The 20,883-nt window shown below is 47.6% G+C and overlaps 1 protein-coding gene across 4 annotated transcripts in view; it reads left to right on the top strand.

The window, feature by feature from the left end:
* Positions 1-20,883, top strand: part of STK16 (serine/threonine kinase 16) — a 55,747-nt gene that overhangs the window by 26,790 nt on the left and 8,074 nt on the right. For 3 of the 4 annotated variants that reach the window (XM_089657691.1, XM_089657692.1, XM_089657693.1), the window contains exon 8: positions 3,373-3,960. The exons of the other annotated variant lie outside the window; for it this stretch is intronic. In XM_089657691.1, the coding sequence (XP_089513817.1) occupies positions 3,373-3,511 (139 nt within the window). In that variant the 3' untranslated portion in view covers positions 3,512-3,960. Of the gene's footprint in view, positions 1-3,372; positions 3,961-20,883 lie in introns of those variants that run through there. 4 annotated transcript variants of the gene reach the window in all.

Here is a 20,883-nt window from a genome sequence, read left to right as displayed (position 1 = left end):
TAAAAGCCCATGTGACATGGTCACCATGCAAAAGCACAATTAGGGGACAGGGATGGAGTGTTGTCACATTATAACTGGAAGTGCCTATACAAAAAGTTTCATGGCACTAGGTGTGTTAACCACTTCCTGTCCAGCCCATGTATATAAACGGCCAGACGGGAGCAGTGCAGGGTCGGGTGGCCGTTTATAAATGTCCTCCCGGCTCCCCTGCTTGTGTGCGCTCCCTGGGAGCGAGCAGCACTGTGATCCAGTGTCCGCTGTGTCCTCCGGACACAGTGGAACAGAGATCGTTGTACAGGACCTCTGTGTGAGGTCCCCATCATGTGATCACTGATTGGCAGAGTAGTAAGCAAGATGTCACTTCTGACATCATTGCTTACTACGTGTGAAATCTGTGGTCACATGGTACAAGCCATTTCCCCACAGGCATAAAGCACACTCCCACACCATCCCACTCAGGCATCAACAGCAAGGCTCTTACTTTCCATTCAGCATTCATCTGCATCAGAGGTTGGTCATCAGCTCTGAGGAAAGGGATTCGTCCCCGAAACGCGTCAGCAATTTGACCGCACTGACAGTGAGAACACCTTGCTTGCCGTTGTGGCCATTGTCATTTTTCTATGCTTTTTAGATACGTACTTCGTCTGTGAGTATGTTTTTATTATTCTTTCACTCCTACAATAAACCTTGGATAATGCACTAGGTGTGTGCGCCACCTGTTTTCTCTCTATCCAGTGGCTGATTTCCCCGTCTGAGGAGGGCTGCACCCCTGGAGCATTTCCTTTGGTTGTCGCTGTCCTGGTACCCTTGGCTTCCCTTTTGGCTGTGCATATCCTGAGGCGCTGGAGAGTACATACGATATCCTATTCACAACAGCCTTGTACCATGTGACAAGCTGTGACCAATCACAGCTCTCTCAGTATTTCTCAATGGCTGCAAGAATGCAGCCAGAGAGAAGGAGAAATGATTGCTTTTATAGCCTTTATGGGTGAGCACAGAGCATCACTGCAATCCACCCATTTGGCTGCTAAGAGTGCATACCCTAAAATGCTAATTGCCTGGCTGTCATTCTAATCCTCTTCTTTCAATACCTTGATTTAATGACCCAGAACAAGTTTGCTGTCAAGGACTTCTGACTTTCCTTATCCATATATCAGGCACCTAAGCTTCAACCTTTCATATGTCATCTGGCAGCACAGTGGCCAAATGGTTAGCATTTCCGCCTGGCAGTACTAGGGTCATTGGTGTAAATCCCAACCACAGTACCACCTGCCTGGAGTTTGCATGTTCTCCCTGTTCCTGCGTGGGTTTACTCCGGTTTTTTCCCACCCTCCAAAAACATGCTGGTAGGTGCATTGGATCCTGTCTAAATTGGCCCGTGTATGTAGGAATGTGAGTTAGGGACTTTAGATTGTACGCCCCTTGAGGGTTAGGGACTGATGTGAATGTACAATACATACAGTATCTCCCAGAAGTGAGTCCACCCCTCACATTTGTGTCAATATTTTATTATATCTTTTCATGTGACAACACTGAAGAAATGACACTTTGCTACAATGTGACGTAGTCAGTGTACGGCTTGTATAACATGTAAATTTGCTGCCACCTCAAAATAACTCAACACACAACCATTCATGTCTAAACCGCTGGCAACAAAAGTGAGTCCACCCCTAAGTGACAAGGTCCAAATTGGGCTCAATTAGCCATCTTCCCTCCCCGTTGTCATGTGACTCTTTAGTGTTATAAGGTCTCAGGTGTGAATGGGGAGCGGGTGTGTTACATTTGGTGTTATCGCTCTCACTCTCTCTTACTGGTCACTGGAAGTTCAGCATGGCACCTCATGGCAAAGAACTCTCTGACGATCTGAAAAAAAGAATTGTTGCTCTACATAAAGATGACCTAGGCTATAAGAAGATTGCCAAGACCTTGAAACTGAGCTGCAGCACGGTGGCCAAGACCATACAGCGGTTTAACAGGACAGGTTCCTCTCAGAACAGGCCTTGCCATGGTCCACCAAAGAAGTTGAGTGCACGTGCTCAGCGTCATATCCAGATGTTGTCTTTGGGAAGTTGACGTATGAGTGCTCTCAGCATTTCTGCAGAAGTTGAAGGGGTGGAGGGTCAGCCTGTCAGTGCTCAGACCATACGCCGCACACTGCATCAAATTGGTCTGCATGGCTGTCGTCCCAAAAGGAAGCCTCTTCTAAAGATGATGCACAAGAGAGCCTCCAAACAGTTTGCTGAAGACAAGCAGACTAAGGACATGGATTACTGGAACCATGTCCTGTGGTCTGATGACACCAAGATCAACTGATTTGGTTCAGATGGTGTCAAGCCTGTGTGGTGGCAACCAGGTGAGGAGTACAAAGACAAGTGTGTCTTGCCTACTGTCAAGCATGGTGGTGGGAGTGTCATGGTCTGTTGCTGCATGAGTGCTACCGGCACTGGGGAGCTACAGTTCATGGAGGGAACCATGAATGCCAACATGTACTGTGACATACTGAAGCAGAGCTTGATCCCCTCCCTTTGGAGACTGTGCCGCAGGGCAGTATTCCAACATGATAATGACCCCAAACACACCTCCAAGACAACCACTGCCTTGCTGAAGAAGCTGAGGGTAAAGGTGATGGACTGGCCAAGCATGTCTCCAGACCTAAACTCTATTGAGCATCTGTGGGGCATCCTCAAACAGAAGTTGGAGGAGTGCAAGGTCTCTAACATCCACCAGCTCAGGGATGTCGTCATGGAGGAGTGGAAGATGACTCCAGTGGCAACCTGTGAAGCTCGGGAGAACTCCATGCCAAGAGGGTTAAGGCAGTGCTGGAGAGTAATGGTGGCCACATAAAATATTGACACTTTGGGCCCAATTTGGACCTTGTCACTTAGGGGTGGACTCACTTTTGTTGCCAGCGGTTTAGACATGAATGGCGGTGTGTGGAGTTATTTTGAGGGGACAGCAAATTTACATGTTATACAAGCTGTACACTGACTACGTCACATTGTAGCAAAGTGTCATTTCTTCAGTGTTGTCACATGAAAAGATAGAATCAAATATTTACAAAAATGTGAGGGGTGGACATGTAATAGAGTTGCTATTACAAAAATATCAGTCAAAGGTTGAGTAAATTGAAAATAAAATGGCCTAGTAGGTTTCTAGATCTGTATTTTAGGCTGGTTCTCTATAATTAGTAGTAAGGGAAGAGGTAGGGGAAAAAATCAGCTTCCCTCTGTAGTAGGAATTTTTGACTAGCATAGTGTTCTTTTTTTAAATCTTTGTGATCATTTTTCTCTACAGTCAGTTCTCTGATAGAGTTGTGGTATCATTCCGCTCCACCGTTTTTACTTGTTACAAAAGAGGTTTCCCTCCCTACAGGTACTCCCAAGGACTGGAGTCACTCCTTTCCTCCATGATGGTGGTGAATCACTTAGACAGGCCGCATATCTCCACAATCCTCAGCCAGTTGGAGTCACTGTACCCCACGGTAGACGGGCAAGCCACCACCAGGATATGACATCACAGGAAGTAACCTCACTCAAGTGCTGCTTAACTTTTAGACCGTTGTCACACAAGGGACTGATCCCATTGGATCAGACACTGTGACAAAAGGACTGTGGTTGATATTGAACTTCTCAATGCTTTTTAACAATGACCATTTTATCTCCGATATCTTTTAAGACTGTTTTATGACGCCGCTACGTGAGACCCTGGAAACACATTCCAATTCATAAGATGGCGATGGAAGATGCCTTCACTTAGTTTTGTAGAAATATGTTACAAGGAACTGAACAAGTATGAACTCCTCCTCCCTCCATCTTACCTCCCAGAGGTCCCTTCTCAGGCCAGTGTCCCGTCTGGCCTCTGGAGCATGGTCCTGATGTGCTGTGTATGTTACTGTATGTTCTGTCCCCTCTGTGTCTCCTGTAATAGGAAGCTGTGATTAAACCTGATGCTTGGATTGTATTCTGCTCTCCTTTGTGAAACTCTGTGGACTGAGGCACCTTTCACATGGGCATTGTTGGGTGCAGCAAAGCCAGATTGTTGAGGTGCATTTTTATTGCTCCTCTGCCGCTTGTCAAAACCTGTTAATTGCTGCGGGATGGTCTGATACACATTGTCATGGCTGCGGGATGGTCTGATACACATTGTCATGGCTGCGGGATGGTCTGATACACATTGTCATGGCTGCGGGATGGTCTGATACACATTGTCATGGCTGCGGGATGGTCTGATACACATTGTCATGGCTGCGGGATGGTCTGATACACATTGTCATGGCTGCGGGATGGTCTGATACACATTGTCATGGCTGCGGGATGGTCTGATACACATTGTCATGGCTGCGGGATGGTCTGATACACATTGTCATGGCTGCGGGATGGTCTGATACACATTGTCATGGCTGCGGGATGGTCTGATACACATTGTCATGGCTGCGGGATGGTCTGATACACATTGTCATGGCTGCGGGATGGTCTGATACACATTGTCATGGCTGCGGGATGGTCTGATACACATTGTCATGGCTGCGGGATGGTCTGATACACATTGTCATGGCTGCGGGATGGTCTGATACACATTGTCATGGCTGCGGGATGGTCTGATACACATTGTCATGGCTGCGGGATGGTCTGATACACATTGTCATGGCTGCGGGATGGTCTGATACACATTGTCATGGCTGCGGGATGGTCTGATACACATTGTCATGGCTGCGGGATGGTCTGATACACATTGTCATGGCTGCGGGATGGCCTGATACACATTGTCATGGCTGCGGGATGGTCTGATACACATTGTCATGGCCGCAAGTATGTGCGTTGCTGCATAAAAAAAAAGAAAAATAGGGCAGGTTGTGTTTGGCAAGCGTTACCATCTGCCATTGCACCCTATTAAAAGGGCCATGCTACATCCACATATAATAGACACAGTTGTGGTGCAGTGAAGAGGGATTTTAGTGTGAAATCCCTCTTCATGCAGGAGGCAACGTATCCACATAGCTTGCTAGCTGGGGGCCAACTGCTGCTGACAAAGTGAGCCACTGCAGATTGTGAGCTGGCAGCATTAAAGTTGGGAAAAAGCAACAAGTGCAGTCAAAGTGGTTGTAAACCTCAGACATGAAATATGAACAAAACACATCCCTCCATAGTGTGTGCTTGCCTCAATTAAAAGCACTGTCTACTGCCTCCTTCCTCCTGCTATCGGTACGAGTCACTTCTGACAAGCTTTCCTGACACCAAGAGAAAAATGGTGACGGGAGGGACCTCCAGCTGATTATTATTATTATAATAATACAGTATTTATAAAGCGCCAATAGTTCGCTCAGCGCTGTACATTACAATGGGGGACAGATCATGTGACAGAACAATACCAATACAATGCAAAACATGAGGGGATTGAGGGCCCTGCTCTTTCGAGCTTACAATCTAGGAGGGAGGGGATGGTGGCACAGGAGGAGATAGCTGTGGGGGATGGAGTGGTAGGAAGAGTGGAGGTCGGCAGGTTAGGAGGGGGTGGGGTAGGCTTCCCTGAAGAGATGGGTTTTCAGGGTGCGCCTAAAGGAGAGGAAAGTAGGTGATAATCTGATGGGTTGGGGCAGGGAGTCCCAGAGGATGGGTGACACCCTGGAGAAGTCCTGGAGTCGGGCATGGGAGGAGGAGACCAGGGAACTAGAGAGAAGGAGGTCTTGTGAGGAGCGGAGTGTGCGTGTTGGGTGCTACTTGGATATTAGGTCAGTGATGTAGTTCGGGGCAGTATGGTGGACGGCTTTGTACGTCAGTGTTAGGATTTTGAATTTGATCCGTTGCGCAATCGGAAGCCAGTGGAGGGATTGGCAGAGGGGGGTGGCGGAGATGGAGCGGTTGGAAAGGTGAATGAGTCTGACTGCCGTATTCAGGATCGACTGAAGCGGGGATAGCCAGCGGCGAGGCAGGCCAGTGAGGAGGGAGTTGCAGTAGTCGAGTCGTGATATGATGAGGGAGTGGATGAGCTGTTTAGTGGTTTCTGGGGTTAGGAACGTGCGGATTTTGGCGATGTTGTGGAGGTGGAGTCTGCATGAGCTTGTTAAAGATTGGACTTGGGGCTGGAAGGATAGGTTAGAGTCCAGAATGACACCAAGTACTCTGGCCTGCGGGGCGGGTTTGATGGTGGCGTTGTTGGATGTGATGGAGAAGTCAATGGGGGGTGGTGTCCGGGCTGGGGGGAAGAGAAGACAAGATTGACAGCCTCAGCACTGTTCCTGTGAGCTGTGTGTAGGAGGATATGTCTCTTCCCTCCAATCGGCTCTCAAAGGTCTCATTGCTGAGCTATACAGTGTGTAATTTCAGCTGCCCCCCCCCCCCTTTTCCTGAATGCTCAAACAAGCTTTATAAATTCTGGATATGAACAGATGGAGAGAAGAGAAGACTGCAGATAAACAGGTCAGAGGCGTCCCTAGGGTTGGTGTCATAACACTTGGTGATACCCCCTCCAACGATCCCCGCAGAATGGATCGGATCTACGGATTGAGCATTTGGATCCATTATGCTCAATCCGAAGATCCGATCCATTCTGCTGAGATCGTCGGCTTTCTTTACAACTTACCTTTTCGTGGAGCGGGCCCGGTGTCACCCCGTATAGGTTTCATGCCAACGATCCCCGCAGGATGGATCGGATCTGTGGATTGAGCATAATGGATCGGAGTCTGATCCATTATCCTCCCCACAGATCCGATCCATCCTGCGGGGATCGTTGGCATGAAACCTATACGGGGTGACACCGGGCCCGCTCCACGAAAAGGTAAGTTGTAAAGCAAGCTGATGATCCCTGGAGGATGAATCAGATCTGTGGATTGTGGAGCATATTGGATCGGACTCCGATCCATTATGCTCAAACCTCACATCCGATCCATCCTGCGGGGATAGTCGGCTTGCTTTACAACTTACCTTTTTGTGGAGCAGGTCCAGTGTCACTCGGTGGTGCGCTCACCCCCTGCACCTGCCTAGGGATGCCACTGAAACAGGTACAATGTATGTTGGAGGATTTGCTTCATCTCTATGGGCAGCACAGTGGCTAAATGGTTAGCACTTCCGACTGGCAGTACTCGGGTCGTTGGTTCGAATCCCAGCCATGGCACCTCCTGCCTGGAGTTTGCATGTTCTCCCTGTGCCTGCGTGGGTTTCCTCTGGGTACTTTGGTTTCCTCTTACCCTCCAAAGACATGCTGGTAGGTTCATCGGCTCCTGTTTAAATTGTCCCTAGTATGTGTATGTATGAATGTGAGTTAGGGATCTTAGATTGTACACCCCTTGAGGGTTAGGGACTGATGTGAATGTACAATATATATGTAAATTGATGGCGCTGTATAAGTACCTGTAATAAATAAATAAATAAATCTCTGTGTATCACCAGAGGCCAATCACTTCACTGGGCAGGGGCGGACTGACCCAGGCAATAGGGGATCATGGGTCCCCTGTGTCCTTGCCCACACTCAAAGCACACCCAAAAAAGCCTATAAAAGGCACCAGGGGCATTTCATGGGGCCCCCTACTGACCCAGGGCCCTCGGGCAGTGCCCGAGTGCTCGAATGGTCAGTCCGCCCCTGACTAGGTATATACAGTGGGGATCGAAAGTTTGGGCACCCCAGCTAAAAATTTGTATTAATGTGCATAAAGAAGCCAAGGAAAGATGAAAAAATCTCCAAAAGGCATCAAATTACAGATTAGACATTCTTATAATATGTCAACAAAAGTTAGATTTTATTTCCATCATTTACACTTTCAAAATAACAGAAAACAAAAAAATGGCGTCTGCAAAAGTTTGGGCACCCTGCAGAGTTAATATCTTGTACTGCCCCCTTTGGCAGTATCACAGCTTGTAAACGCTTTTTGTAGCCAGCCAAGAGTCTTTCAATTCTTGTTTGAGGTATCTTTGCCCATTCTTCCTTACAAAAGTCTTCCAGTTCTTTGAGATTTCTGGGCTGTCTGTCACGCACTGCTCTTTTAAGGTCTATCCATAGATTTTCAATTATGTTGAGGTCAGGAGATTGTGAAGGCCATGGCAAAACCTTCAGTTTACGCCTCTTGATGTAATCCCCCGTGGATTTCGAGGTGTGTTTAGGATCATTATCCATTTGTAGAAGCCATCCTCTCTTTAACTTCAGCTTTTTCACATATGGCATCAAGTTACCATCCAAAATTTGCTGAAATTTTATTGAATCCATTTTTCCTTCTACTCGTGAGATGTTCCCTGTGCCACTGGCTACAACACAACCCCAAAGCATGATTGATCCAACCCCATGCTTAACAGTTGGACAGAGGTTCTTTTCATTAAATTCTGTGCCCCTTCTCCAAACGTACCTTTGCTCATTCCGGCCAAAAAGTTAAATTTTAACCTCATCGGTCCACAGAACTTGTTTCCAAAATGCATCAGGCTTGTCTATATGTTCATTTGCAAAGTTCAAACGATGATTTTTGTGATGAGGATGTAGAAGAGGTTTTCTTCTGATGACTCTTCCATGAAGACCATATTTGTACAAGTATCTCTTTATAGTGGAATAGAGTACCACAATTCCAGTGTCTGCCAGATCTTTCTGGAGGGATCGTGCAGTCAAACGTGGGTTTTGAATTGTTTTTCTCACAATCCTGCGAGCTGTTCTGTCTGATATTTTTCTTGGTCTTCCAGATCTTGCTTTAACTTCCACTGTTCCTGATGACTGCCATTTCTTAATTACATTCCGAACAGAGGATATTGACATCTGAAAACGCTTTGCTATCTTCTTATAGCCTTCTCCAGCTTTGTGAGCGTCAACTATTTTCAGTTTCAGTTTTCTAGACAACTGCTTAGAAGAACCCATGGTGCTGATTGTTGGGGCAAGGTCAGATGAGTCTGGGCATTTAAAACCTTTGAGATTGACATAACCTGGTCTTCCCAGACGATGATTGAGAACAATCCATGACACTGGCAGGTCTCAGCTTGGCAAAGGGGGCAGTGCATGCTATAAATTCTGCAGGGTGCCCAAACTTTTGCAGACGCCATTTTTCTGTTTTCTGTTATCTTGAAAGTGTAAATGATGGAAATAAAATCTAACTTTTGTTGACATATTATAAGAATGTCTAATCTGTAATTTGAAGCCTTTTGGAGATTTTTCCATCTTTCCTTGGCTTCTTTATGCACATTAATACAAATTTTTAGCTGGGCTGCCCAAACTTTCGATCCCCACTGTATATAAAGGTTTACAACCACTTTAATGAATTGAACTACACTGTACTTGCTCCTGTTGGATGCATACTGCTCAGGTGTAGGTATACTATTGTTTTTATAATAAACAAATGCCAGTTTCTATTTGGGAGACTGCTCTCTTATCACCTTTGTATCTTGTACCAGTTCTGACTTTGGGCGGACTGACAACTCATGGGGATCATGGGGCTCCTGTGTCCTTGCCCAAACTCAAAAAAACCTATGCAAAAGGTACCAGGGGCATCTCATGGGGCCCCCTACTGACCCCGGGCCCTCGGGCAGTGCCCGAGTTTCCAGATGGTCAGTCCGTCCCTGGTTCTGACCATCCCGGGTCCAGCACAAGGACCGCAGGATGTAACCCATTCCTTTTTTTGGACTCTGTATACTGATGAATGCTAACGTTGCAGCATTGTTCTGATACTGACTGCTACTATGGCAGGTGCACCTTGGGAAGGTATTGTCGTGGAACATGTCTCTATTATTTATGACGAGATCTTCATACAGATCAAAGAGCCAACCACAGGCCTGGTGAGCTCTGTTTCCTGTGGGTCCCCTGTGCATGTACAGTTCAGGGCCTGCATTGAGTCAGAGTTTTGTGTGACGAGGGACACACGCAGCTTACTGGGAAGCCTTGCTGTGCTTTATGACCGCTGCCGGAGGATTTACTGCAGCTTATTTTATTACTAAACCGGCTTGGGTAATTATTATCATCGTATAATGACAGCGGTGCCACCCAGAGACAAACAACCATTACCCTCAGAAGTTTAGTTATGCCAACAGTTAGATTTCAGCTAATTACCTCCAATCTGCAGGCTAAGCCGCTCACCTAAAAATAACTTTCACGTTGTAAACGTCAAACTTGAAAGCAAACCATTTACAGGAGAAAATAAATCAGCAGTTTGAGCTTCCCAAACACTTATTATTTCTGGGGGAAGAAAGAGTTGTAAAATTGACATTATGGTACCGGCAGAGGTACATTGTATGGAGTAATTCTCATTAAAGCTGAACTCCAGGTTGATTAAAAAAAAAAAAAAAAGAAAAAGATACAAATTAAAGCGATTCTAAAGGCTTACATTTTTATTTATTTTTTTAAAATAACAAACCTGTCTATACTTACCTACCGTATGCAGTGGTTTTGCACAGAGCAGCTTGGATCTCCCTCTTCTCGGTTCCCCCACCGGCGCTCTTGGCCCCTCCCTCCTGTCGGGTGCCCCACAGAAAGCAGCTTGCTATGGGGACACCCACTGCTCATTGTGTCCATTCACACAGAGCCGTGGCTTGGCCCCGCTCTCTCCCCTCTCTCTTCTCATTGGCTGTGATTGACAGCAGCGGGATCCAATGGAACAGGAAGAAGGGTCATCCGCACACTTGATTGATGAATATAGTGTGTATTTATTGATCCATAGGACACACAAAACACCAGGACATGAATACAGGACCTTCTAACGCGTCTCCCAAGATCTCGTGCTTAATCATAACAAAGAAAACAACATGCCGTCTTATATAGGTATTTGTTAATAAAGAACACCTGTCCTAATCAGCACTCCTGAATCCTGAGGATACACCTACTGATACATTGTAACAAAACATAGAAAACCATTGTATCACAAGCAGTGATCTCAGATCTCCTTTCTTCTTGTTCTCTAAGATCACTGTTTGTGATACAATGGTTTTCTATGTTTTGTTACAATGTATCAGTAGGCGTATCCTCAGGATTCAGGAGTGCTGATTAGGACAAGGGGCGAAGGGGGACAAGAGGAGAGCATGCGTAGCATGTTTTCCTCCCTCATCAGCGGCTATTGATTGCAGAATTTTGTAGCAAGGTGAGCTTTGTGCTACTGATCCTAACTACTCCACTGATCCCCGCCAGCTCTCCTCTTCTGTCCATCCCAACCACCTGACATCACCTGGGATGGATAAGAGAGGAGAGCTGGCGGGGATCAGTGTGCCAAAACCGACATGTACCAGCAATTGCCCTGAGCAGCTCTGCATGAGGAAGAAATTGAACCGTACTACAGACACCCTATGCCCTGACCTGGTGATCCTCCTGCTGTGCTCTGCCCTTTTTGACACCCTTCCCTGGTGATGCCTCTGTGCCCTGACTTGTTGAATCTCCTGTGCCCTGACCTGGTGACTCCCCTGTGCCCCGACTTGGTGACTCCCCTGTCCCCTGACCAGGTGACTCCCCTGTGCCCTGACTTGGTGACTCCCCTGTGCCCTGACCAGGTGACTCCCCTGTGCCCTGACCAGGTGACTCTCCTGTGCCCTGACCAGGTGACTCTCCTGTGCCCTGACCAGGTGACTCCCCTGTGCCCTGACTTTGTGACTCTCCTGTGCCCTGACTTGGCGACTCCCCTGTGCCCTGACCAGATGACTCCCCTGTGCCCTGACCTGGTGATTCTCCTGTGCCCTGACCTGGTGACTCACCCTGTGCCCTGACCTGGTGACTCACCCTGTGCCCTGACCTGGTGACTCACCCTGTGTTCTGATCTGGTGACCCCCATCCTGTGTTCTGATCTGGTGACCCCCATCCTGTGTTCTGATCTGGTGACCCCTCTATGTTCTGACCAGGTGACTCTCCTGTGCCCTGACTTGGTAACTCCCCTGTGCCCTGACTTGGTAACTCCCCTGTGCCCTGACCAGGTGACTCCCCTGTGCCCTGACCAGGTGACTCCCCTGTGCCCTGACCAGGTGACTCCCTTGTGCCCTGACCAGGTGACTCCCCTGTGCCCTGACTTGGTGACTCCCCTGTGCCCTGACTTGGTGACTCCCCTGTGCCCTGACCAGGTGACTCCCCTGTGCCCTGACTTGGTGACTCCCCTGTGCCCTGACTTGGTGACTCCCCTGTGCCCTGACCAGATGACTCCTCTGTGCCCTGACCTGGTGATTCTCCTGTGCCCTGACCTGGTGACCCCCACCCTGTGTTCTGATCTGGCGACCCCTCTATGTTCTGCACTAGTGACCCCCCTATGTTCTGACCAGGTGGCCCCCCTGTGCCCTGACTTGGTGATTCTCCTGTGCCCTGACCTGGTACTTCACCCTGTGTTCTGATCTGGTGACCCTTCTGTGTTCTGCACTAGTGATCCCCCTATGTTCTGACCAGGTGACCCCCCTGTGCCCTGACTTGGTGATTCTCCTATGTCCTGACCCGGTGGCTCCCCTGTGCCCTGACCTTGTACATCACCCAGTGTTCTGATCTGGTGACCCCCCCCCCCCGTGTTCTGATCCGGTGACCCCTCTATGTTCTGCCCAAGTGACCCCCCTATGTCCTGGCCAGGTGACCCACCTGTGCTCTGCCCTGGTGATCCCCCCCCCTGTGCCCTGACTTGGTAACACCCCTGTGTCCTGATCTGGTGACCCCTCTGAGTTCTGCCCTGTGACCCCCCCCCTGTGCCCTGCCCTGGTGACCCCACTATGCCCTGACATAGTGACACCCGTGTCCTGATCTGGTGTCCCCTCTGAGTTCTGCCCTGGTGACACCCCTGTGCCCTGACCTGCTGACACCCCTGTTCAGTTTCAGTTACAATTCATGTGTGCATATCCCAATTCCGACCCAAAATTGAGCATCTGTGCAGAAAAAAAGCCAGCCCAAACATCACAGTAAGGAAGTAATTTTGAATATTTATTCTATTATTTAATGGTACTTAGAAAAATAATCATTGTTATATCAACAGCTCGCTGATCACACCGATGTTCCATGAGCTGTACATCTGAAAATTATTTTAAGGGTTCCCTGAGATCTCAGACTTTTTGCCAGGGGTTCCTCGAAGGTAAAAAGGTTGAGAAACACTGACTGTAGTGTTTCCATTTTTTTGTCTAACCCCTGTAGTAAGCACAGCAACCGAGAGATGAGTTCATCAGCCTGCTCCTTTATGGCCACTCACAGGGGAAAGTGGGGGGAGATCTGCAAGTGAAAGTGAAACTGCTGCAAAGATTCAGGTACCCTCCCGTCAGACAGAACTGTGGTGTGTGGTAGAGCTGTGCAAATCTCAAACCTGGTTAGATAAAAATACCAATCCATTGGCAGATATGAAGCTCCCATATCTATTTCATCTGTGTATTTACTTGTTGACCTGGAGTTCAGCTTCTGATCCCATTCACACCATCAATTTGCAGTGCCACAATGTGCATCAGTGCACATTAAAGCGGAGTTCCACTCACCTGTCAAAAAATAAAAGTCAGCAGCTACAAAAACTGTAGCTGCTGACTTTTAAAACACAGCCACTTACCTGTCCCTCGGTCTCGTGGTGTGTCCCCCTGCAGTCCATTTCACAGATCTGATGTGTCCCTTGTGCTGCTGGTGGCTCCTGGATTCCTTGCAATCCTCTGATGGTCCTTGCCGTCATGTCCCGATGCCAGGGGCGGACTGACTCGAGGGCCGTTCCGTATTCCAGGCACCAGCATTTTCACTGTGGGCACCCGGCTGTGACAGCTTGCGGCTTCACAGCCGGGTACCCACTGCGCATGCGCTTCCTGATTGGTCCTGTAGTCTTCTGGGACCTGTCACGTGTCCCAAAAGACTACAGGGAGGGAGGGAGGACACCTTCCGCTTCCGGTCGCCTAGGCAATCGGACCGGACGTGGGAGCGGGGACCTGTCAAATTTGGGTACCCACTCCCCCCCGCCCCCAAAGGTGCCAATCCTTAAAGCGGAACTTCCCCTTTTGGGTGGACCCCCGCTTTAAGTGCATTGGTGTGATGTGGTGCCATTCATTCTAAATGGTAACCCCAATGCACTTGCCAACGGACTTACATTGTGTTGTAGAACAGTGCTGCAAAATAGTGCATGTACCAGAATGAATGGATCCGCATCCCACCACTTAACATGCATATTCCCAAAAAGAGATGGTGTGAATAGGCCCTTAAAGGGTTAGTTCGCCTTTTCCATAGAAAAGTGAAAAGGTGAGCACCCACCTACACCCTTCCCACCCAACCCCTGGTCCCGACTGTACCTCTGTGGGTGATCAGCTATCAGTGCCCTAGTAGCTGGGGAAGTGGTCGGGAATTTGAAATCCCCGTACTTTTCCATCTTCTTTTTGGAGGGCTTCTGGGACAGATCAGAGAGATGGACTATGCCGGCAATAACCAATCAGAATCACTCTGATCTGACTCAGAAGCAATGGAGGGAGAAAAGTGGGGATTTCTGCACTGGTTGTGTGGACACTGACAGCTCATGCCCCATCAAGGTAAGTACAAGCTGGTACTGGAGTGGGGTGGGGAGGGGGGTGTATGGTGTTCGTTTGCCATTTTTATTTTTTCTGAAAATGTGAACTTGCACTTTAAGGATTGACTCCAAGCAAATGGGAAAATTCAGTGCAGTCCATATATAGGACAGCACAGTGGCTAAATGGTTAGCACTTCCACCTGGCAGTACTAGGGTCATTGGTTCGAATCCCAGCCACGGCACCACCTGCCTAGAGTTCTCCCTGTGCCTGTGTGGGTTTCCTCCGGGTACTCCGGTTTCCTCCCACACTATAAAGACATGCTGGTAGGTTAATTGGCTCCTGTCTAAATTATCCCTAGTATGTGTATGTATGAATGTGAGTTAGGGACCTTAGATTGTACACCCCTTGAGGGTTAGGGACTGATGTGAATGTACAATATATATGTAAATTGAAAGCGACATATAAATACCTACAGTAGTAATAATATTGGATAAAAAGGGGTTTTCAAGCATAGACAGCTGAAATCCATTTTTTATATTGGCTTTCATTTAGCTCCCTGCACAGCAGAGCAGATTCAGACAGAGAGAGGAATGGCCAGCAGGATCATCTAGCACCCAGGGCAAGGATACAGTACTGCACCCCTCCCCCACTGTTACTTCATGCCATAGAATAGGTTTATGGTCCTGTCCATTCTTTGTCCTGGTCCACCCCCTGCCCAGGACAGCTGTCCCTCCTGCCCCCCCCCCCCCCCACCTTGTTTGTCCCTTTGATCACCCCAGATGTTAACCCCCTCCTGCCAAGTGCCATTAGTAGTGTCAGTGCATTTTATTACCACTGATCACTGTATTAGTGTCACTGGGGATGTCAGTGACAGTCAGTCGTCCCCCCCCCCCCCCCCAGTGTCAGAATGCCTGCCGCAGTCCCGCTATAAGTCGCTGATCACCGCTATTACTAGTATTAAAAAAAAAAAATTCCAGTATATATACCGCCATTTGTAGACGTTATAACTTTCACGTAAACCAATTAATTTACACGTATTGGGATTTTTTCTTTTTTTAGCAAAGACATGTTGCAAAATACATTTTGGCCTAAATTTGGCTTTTTTTTTATTTTTTACTGAACATATTTAATAGCAAAAAGTCAAAAATATCATTTTCTTTCGCAAAATTGTCGACTTTTTTTTTATAGCGCGCAAAATAAAAAACGCACAGGCGATCAAATGCCACCGAAGAAAGCTCTATTCGTGGGAAAAAAAAGGACATACATTTCATTTGGGTGCAGCGCTGCATGACCACGCAATTGTCAGTTAAAGTAACATATCGCCGTATCACAAAAAATGGCCTGGTCAGGAAGGGGGGAGAAATCCTTTGGAGGGCAAGTGGTTAAAGCGAGGTGTCTTTATTGATGTGTAAAGGTGACTAGGATTTGTGTCCTGTATTCAGGAGGCAGCTACTGGAAAATATGAGACAGTCCCCAATCCTGTCCTTCACTGTCCCGCTGTTCCTAATGTGACCAGCGGTGTCACTGTTACACCCCCACTGTATGACTGCTAGAAGCAAAAATAGTTTTTCCAACAGCTTGAGTCTACATTTAGCTGCGCTCCCCCTCCTGTGTGCGTAAATTTCATTTCCCAGAGCGAGAAAGGAGCAGCTGTTCTGCGGCTAAGTATAAACATTGCAATGTAATTCACTGCTCAGACTGGGGGGGGGGGGGAGAATCTGAAGGATAGCTTTTCAATTAACCGATACTAGTTAACCTGTTCATGGATGTGTGGCTGATGTAGAATGTTATTGCCTAATCAAGGTGAAATGCTAGCTTGGGTAAAGCCTAAGTTTTGAGAACTAAAAAAAAAAAAAAAAAAAAATCAGCACCAGGGACATAACTTACTATTAATCTGATGTGCCCCTTGTGCTGCTGGTGGCTCCTGGATTTCTTGCAATCCTCTGATTATTATTATGCAGTATTTATATAGCGCCAAAGGGTTTGTTCAGCGCTTTACAATAGCAAGGGGGACAGAACATGAGACAATACAGTAACAATACAATACATGAGGGGATCGAGGGCCCTGCTCTTTTGAGCTTACAATCTAGGAGGGAGGGGAAAGTGGTACAGGAGGAAATGGCTGTGGGGGATGGAGTGGTGGGAGGAGTGGAGGAGATCAGTTGTTAGGTGAGGGTGGGGTAGGCTTCTCTGAAGAGATGGGTTTTCAGGGAGCGCCTGAAGGTGAGGAGGGTAGGTGACAGTCTGATGGATTGGGGTAGGGAGTTCCAGAGGATGGGGGAGGTCCTGGAGAAGTCCTGCAGTTGGGCGTGGGAGGAGACCAGGGAGCTAGAGAGTAGGAGGTCTTGTGAGGAGCGGAGGGCACGGGTAGGGTGGTATTTAGGTATCAGGTCAGTTAGGTAGTTAGGGGCAGTGTTGTGAATGGCTTTGTAGGTCAGAGTTAGTAATTTGAATTTGATGCGTTGGGCAATCGGGAGCCAGTGAAGGGATTGGCAGAGGGGGGAGGCGGATGTGGAGCGGTTGGTGAGGTGGATGAGTCTGGCCGCTGAGTTTAGGATAGACTGGAGTGGGGATAGCGCTCGTTTGGGTAGGCCGGTGAGAAGGGAGTGCCAGTAGTCCAGGCGTGAGATGATGATGGAGTGTACGAGTTGTTTGGTGGTGTCTGGGGTGAGGAAAGTACGTATCTTGGAGATGGCCCTTGCCGTCATGTCCCGGTGCCAGGGGCAAACTGACCATTTGGGAACTCGGGCACTGCCTCATGAGATGCCCCTGGTACCTTTTTCATAGGCTTTTTTGGGTGTGGGTGAGGACACAGGGGCCCCATGATCCCCTATTGCCCGGGGGCCCCATGAGTTGTCAGTCCACCCCTGCCCGGTGCGGTGGGATTGATAGAACTGAGGCTGTCATCAAGGGTGCCCGACTATGCCTGCTGTTTTTGCCCAGCTCCTCCATTCACAGAAGCTGTACTACAGCTTCCATGAATAAAACAGGATCTCTGAATGGAGGGAGCAGACCTTTCAATCATCCACCCAGCGGTGTATTTAGGTTTTGTGCTGCCCTAGGCAACACAAAAATTGGTGCCCTCCCCCTTGCAGAAAGAGCCTGACATTGACAAAGAACACCCCTGCCTTCCGCTACCACTGCCCCCCATACACCAGCCACCATCCCCCATTGTGAGAGAGAGACACTAACCTTCACAGCTCTGGACATCCCCAGGAACAAGAGTCGGGCTCTGCATACACCGTCATGAAACCCCCAGCATCTCTCAGAACCCACCAGGTCCCCATGCCGCATGTGTCCCTTCTTTCATCCCTTCTTCCAGGGGGCTGCCCCCCTGCAAAATGCCGCCCTAGGCAAATGCCTTGTTTGCCTTGTGGTAAATACACCCCTGCATCCACCCATCCTCCATTTATAGTTTGTGTTTTATTCACAGAAGCAGTACTTGTGGCGGGGTGGAAAGGGTGGGCATAGTTGGGCGCTCTTGATGAGTGTCTGTCACAACTCCCCCAATTCTTTTAACCCCCAACACACCAGGACATTACAGCAGTGGGTGTCGGAGATGTTGAAGGGTAAAGATTGCAAGGAATCCAGTAGCACAAGGGACTTGTTGGATTAATAGTAAGTAATGTCCTTTATTTGTGCTAATTTTATTATTTGGCCTATTGTTAGACTTTAAAACTTGAAATAACACGTAATAGTCACAGAAGCCTATAGGCTCAGCTTTCCCCCATGTCCATAAAGCTCCATTTCCAAAACAAGCAGGCAACAAGTGAAGTCAGACGAAACCTCTAGATCTGCACAGTAGTATGTCATTGATTCACAGTTTTAAAGCCAATAAATAAGCATGTTAGCCTAGGAGAAAACATTTTTCTTTTTAGAAAAAAAAGGACAGTTATGGCATTGTCTTTGCCCAGGCCTCTTAAAGTGGGCTTGGCTCTGCCCATGCAGGTCAAAGTAATAGGGTCACTTAAATCCCCCCCTCCCTACCACTGCAAGCTTTTTCTTAGCATTTTGTTCCTCTGCCTCTCTATTTGGCTGCCTGTGTAAGCTACATGTCACTCAAGTCACAGCTTACACCGGGCTATGGACTTTCTCCTTGTGACAGTGCTGGTGCTTGGCCCAGCGCTATCACATGGAGTGGGCCACATATCTGCAAGTACCTGGTGTTTTAATCGCTCAGAAGGAAAGGTATTTGCTTTCGGGAAGGAGGTGGAAGTCCTTGTTTTTCTCTATAACTTAAGAGCTGTAGTGAATTCAATGTGTTTTCTAGGGCTAGAGAAACCGGTAGATTTACCCGGAAGCCCTCATCACTTCCTCCGAGGAATGTGGTCACCGCGGATGGTCAGGGAAGATAAACTTGCTCTTTAGCAGCCAGTCAGGACAGAGCAATAAAAGAGTAGGAGAGGAAATGCAATGTATAAAAAGCAGCAGCCAAATGTATAAAGCAAGAGGCACAAGGCAGAAAAAGACATGCGTCCTTTGAAAGGCTCAAAACAGCCATCACCTGTAATCATGTACAAATACAAGGTGGTATCAAAAAGCTTTGTGACTAGTTTTGTAACAAGCCAACAGATGGTAGCACAAGGCTGCATGCACAGTCACAAGGTGCACCGACCTTCTTAAGTCAGTGTGCCAAAAGATGTTGTTTTATGTACATCAGGAGCTGTGCAACTGGTGCTATTCTGACCCTGGGTGAATTACCACGTCTGCTATTTCACCAAGGACAGCAAGTTGGGACAAAGAGCGAATGTGAAACTGGGCAAACCTGCCACAGAGACAATTGACATGATTCAGCAAGTTTACAGTGATGCTGCAATGAGTCATTGGGAGCGTGTGTGCCACTCAAAACACCGCGAAGAGTGAAAGAACAACACTGGAAGACGACAAGAGAAAGATCTTCAATGAGCTTAACCCCTGAAAATGTCAAAACCATTCGGCAGCTGTGCATGATGATTGTCGGAGAACAATCCTCAACATTGGGTGTATGGGTTTCACGCAGAATTTCACGTTTGCTCTTTGTTCTAACTTGCTGTCCATGATGAAATAGCAGATGTGGTAACGCACGTGGTCTGAATAACACCAGTGGCACAGCTCCCGATGTACACAGGATGATGTCTTTTGGCACACTGACTTATGAAGGTTGGTGTTCCCTGTGACTGTGCTTGCAGACTTGTGCTGCCATCTGTTGGCGTGTTACAAAACGAGTCTCCAAACTTTTTGATACCAACTGGTATGTGCACTGGTTGTCTTATGGTAGGCACCATTCACAAGGGCATTTAGCAAAAGTGTGTCCAGCCTTAACCACTGGGGATAATCGCTGGCTGTGTGAACAGGCATGAATAGCTGCTTCTATTCACACACAGTTGTCAATCCCAGCCACAGGTATCAGATTCTTGCTCATGGGATTCGCAGCCTGGCTAAAAGTCTGTGCAAATGGTTCCTTAACCAATACACGCCCAGCCAATAGCCAAAAGGCGGCCGGCAAAATGTACTGCATTTCCGGGTTGGACGCCAAATGGTGTCCTTCCGCACATGCGCACTTTTCGCGCTTGCAGAGCCACGCAGCGGCGCGATCTGTCACCGGCCGTGCACCTCGGACATGGCTGATGACAGATCTGAGTATCGGCCCTGTTCCCGGTACCATGTGACCTGCTGTGACCAATCACAGCAGGTCACATAACACTTGTATACAATGGATGGCTTCATTCATGCCATCCATTGTATACTACTGTCTAGCTGTGAATGGTCACAGCTAATCACATGCACATGTCATGTGATTAGCTGTGGCCAAATCACAGCTAAGCACAAAAAAAAAAAAAAAACCCTGAATGAATCGATGTCATTCTGGTAAATGCTTGCTTATAGCAAAGTAATTGTTTGCTATAAGCAAATTGTGTAAAAAAAAAAAAAAAACTGATCACCTCCCCAAAGTAGTACAATGTTACTATGGTAACATTGTACTACTTTGGACATAGTGAAATATGAAAAAAAAATCTTAAAAAAAGAAAAACAAACAATGTAATAAAAAATTAAAAATAAAAATAAAAAAAAAAATTTTCATACTGTCACCAGTCAGTGTCCCTGATCACCGCCATGCCAGTTATATGAAGATGCTGTACTGCACTGGTGACAGTATGTAAAAAAAAAAATAGTGAAAATAATTTTTTGCATTTTTTAATTTTCCAAAAAATTATGACAAAAAAAATACAACTACCCCTTTTAGGCTAAAAGGGGTCCTACCCCTTTTAGGCTAGCCACAAGGAAAGGGGTCTGCCAGGCCTTTTGGCTAGGTGGACCACATGGAAACCTTAGTCCCTGTCAGGAGCTTCATGCCCCGGGGGATCAGGGTAGAGGTCCTACCCCTTTGGGGGGTGGACAAAGCACACCCATAAGTGCACTTTTTTGTGTTGGTTTTGCACAAGCATGTTTTTTGTTCACTTACGGGTTTCGTTTTTTGCACTTCCGCGGACTTCAAAAAAATCTTCTCATCAAGGCTACCACCAAAACC

This window comes from Staurois parvus, unplaced genomic scaffold (assembly GCF_062004578.1).
Source record: "Staurois parvus isolate SC_StPar_1 unplaced genomic scaffold, SC_StPar_1.0 ptg001022l, whole genome shotgun sequence".
Taxonomy (NCBI): Eukaryota; Metazoa; Chordata; class Amphibia; order Anura; family Ranidae; genus Staurois; species Staurois parvus.
This window is presented reverse-complemented; position numbering and strand designations above follow the sequence as displayed.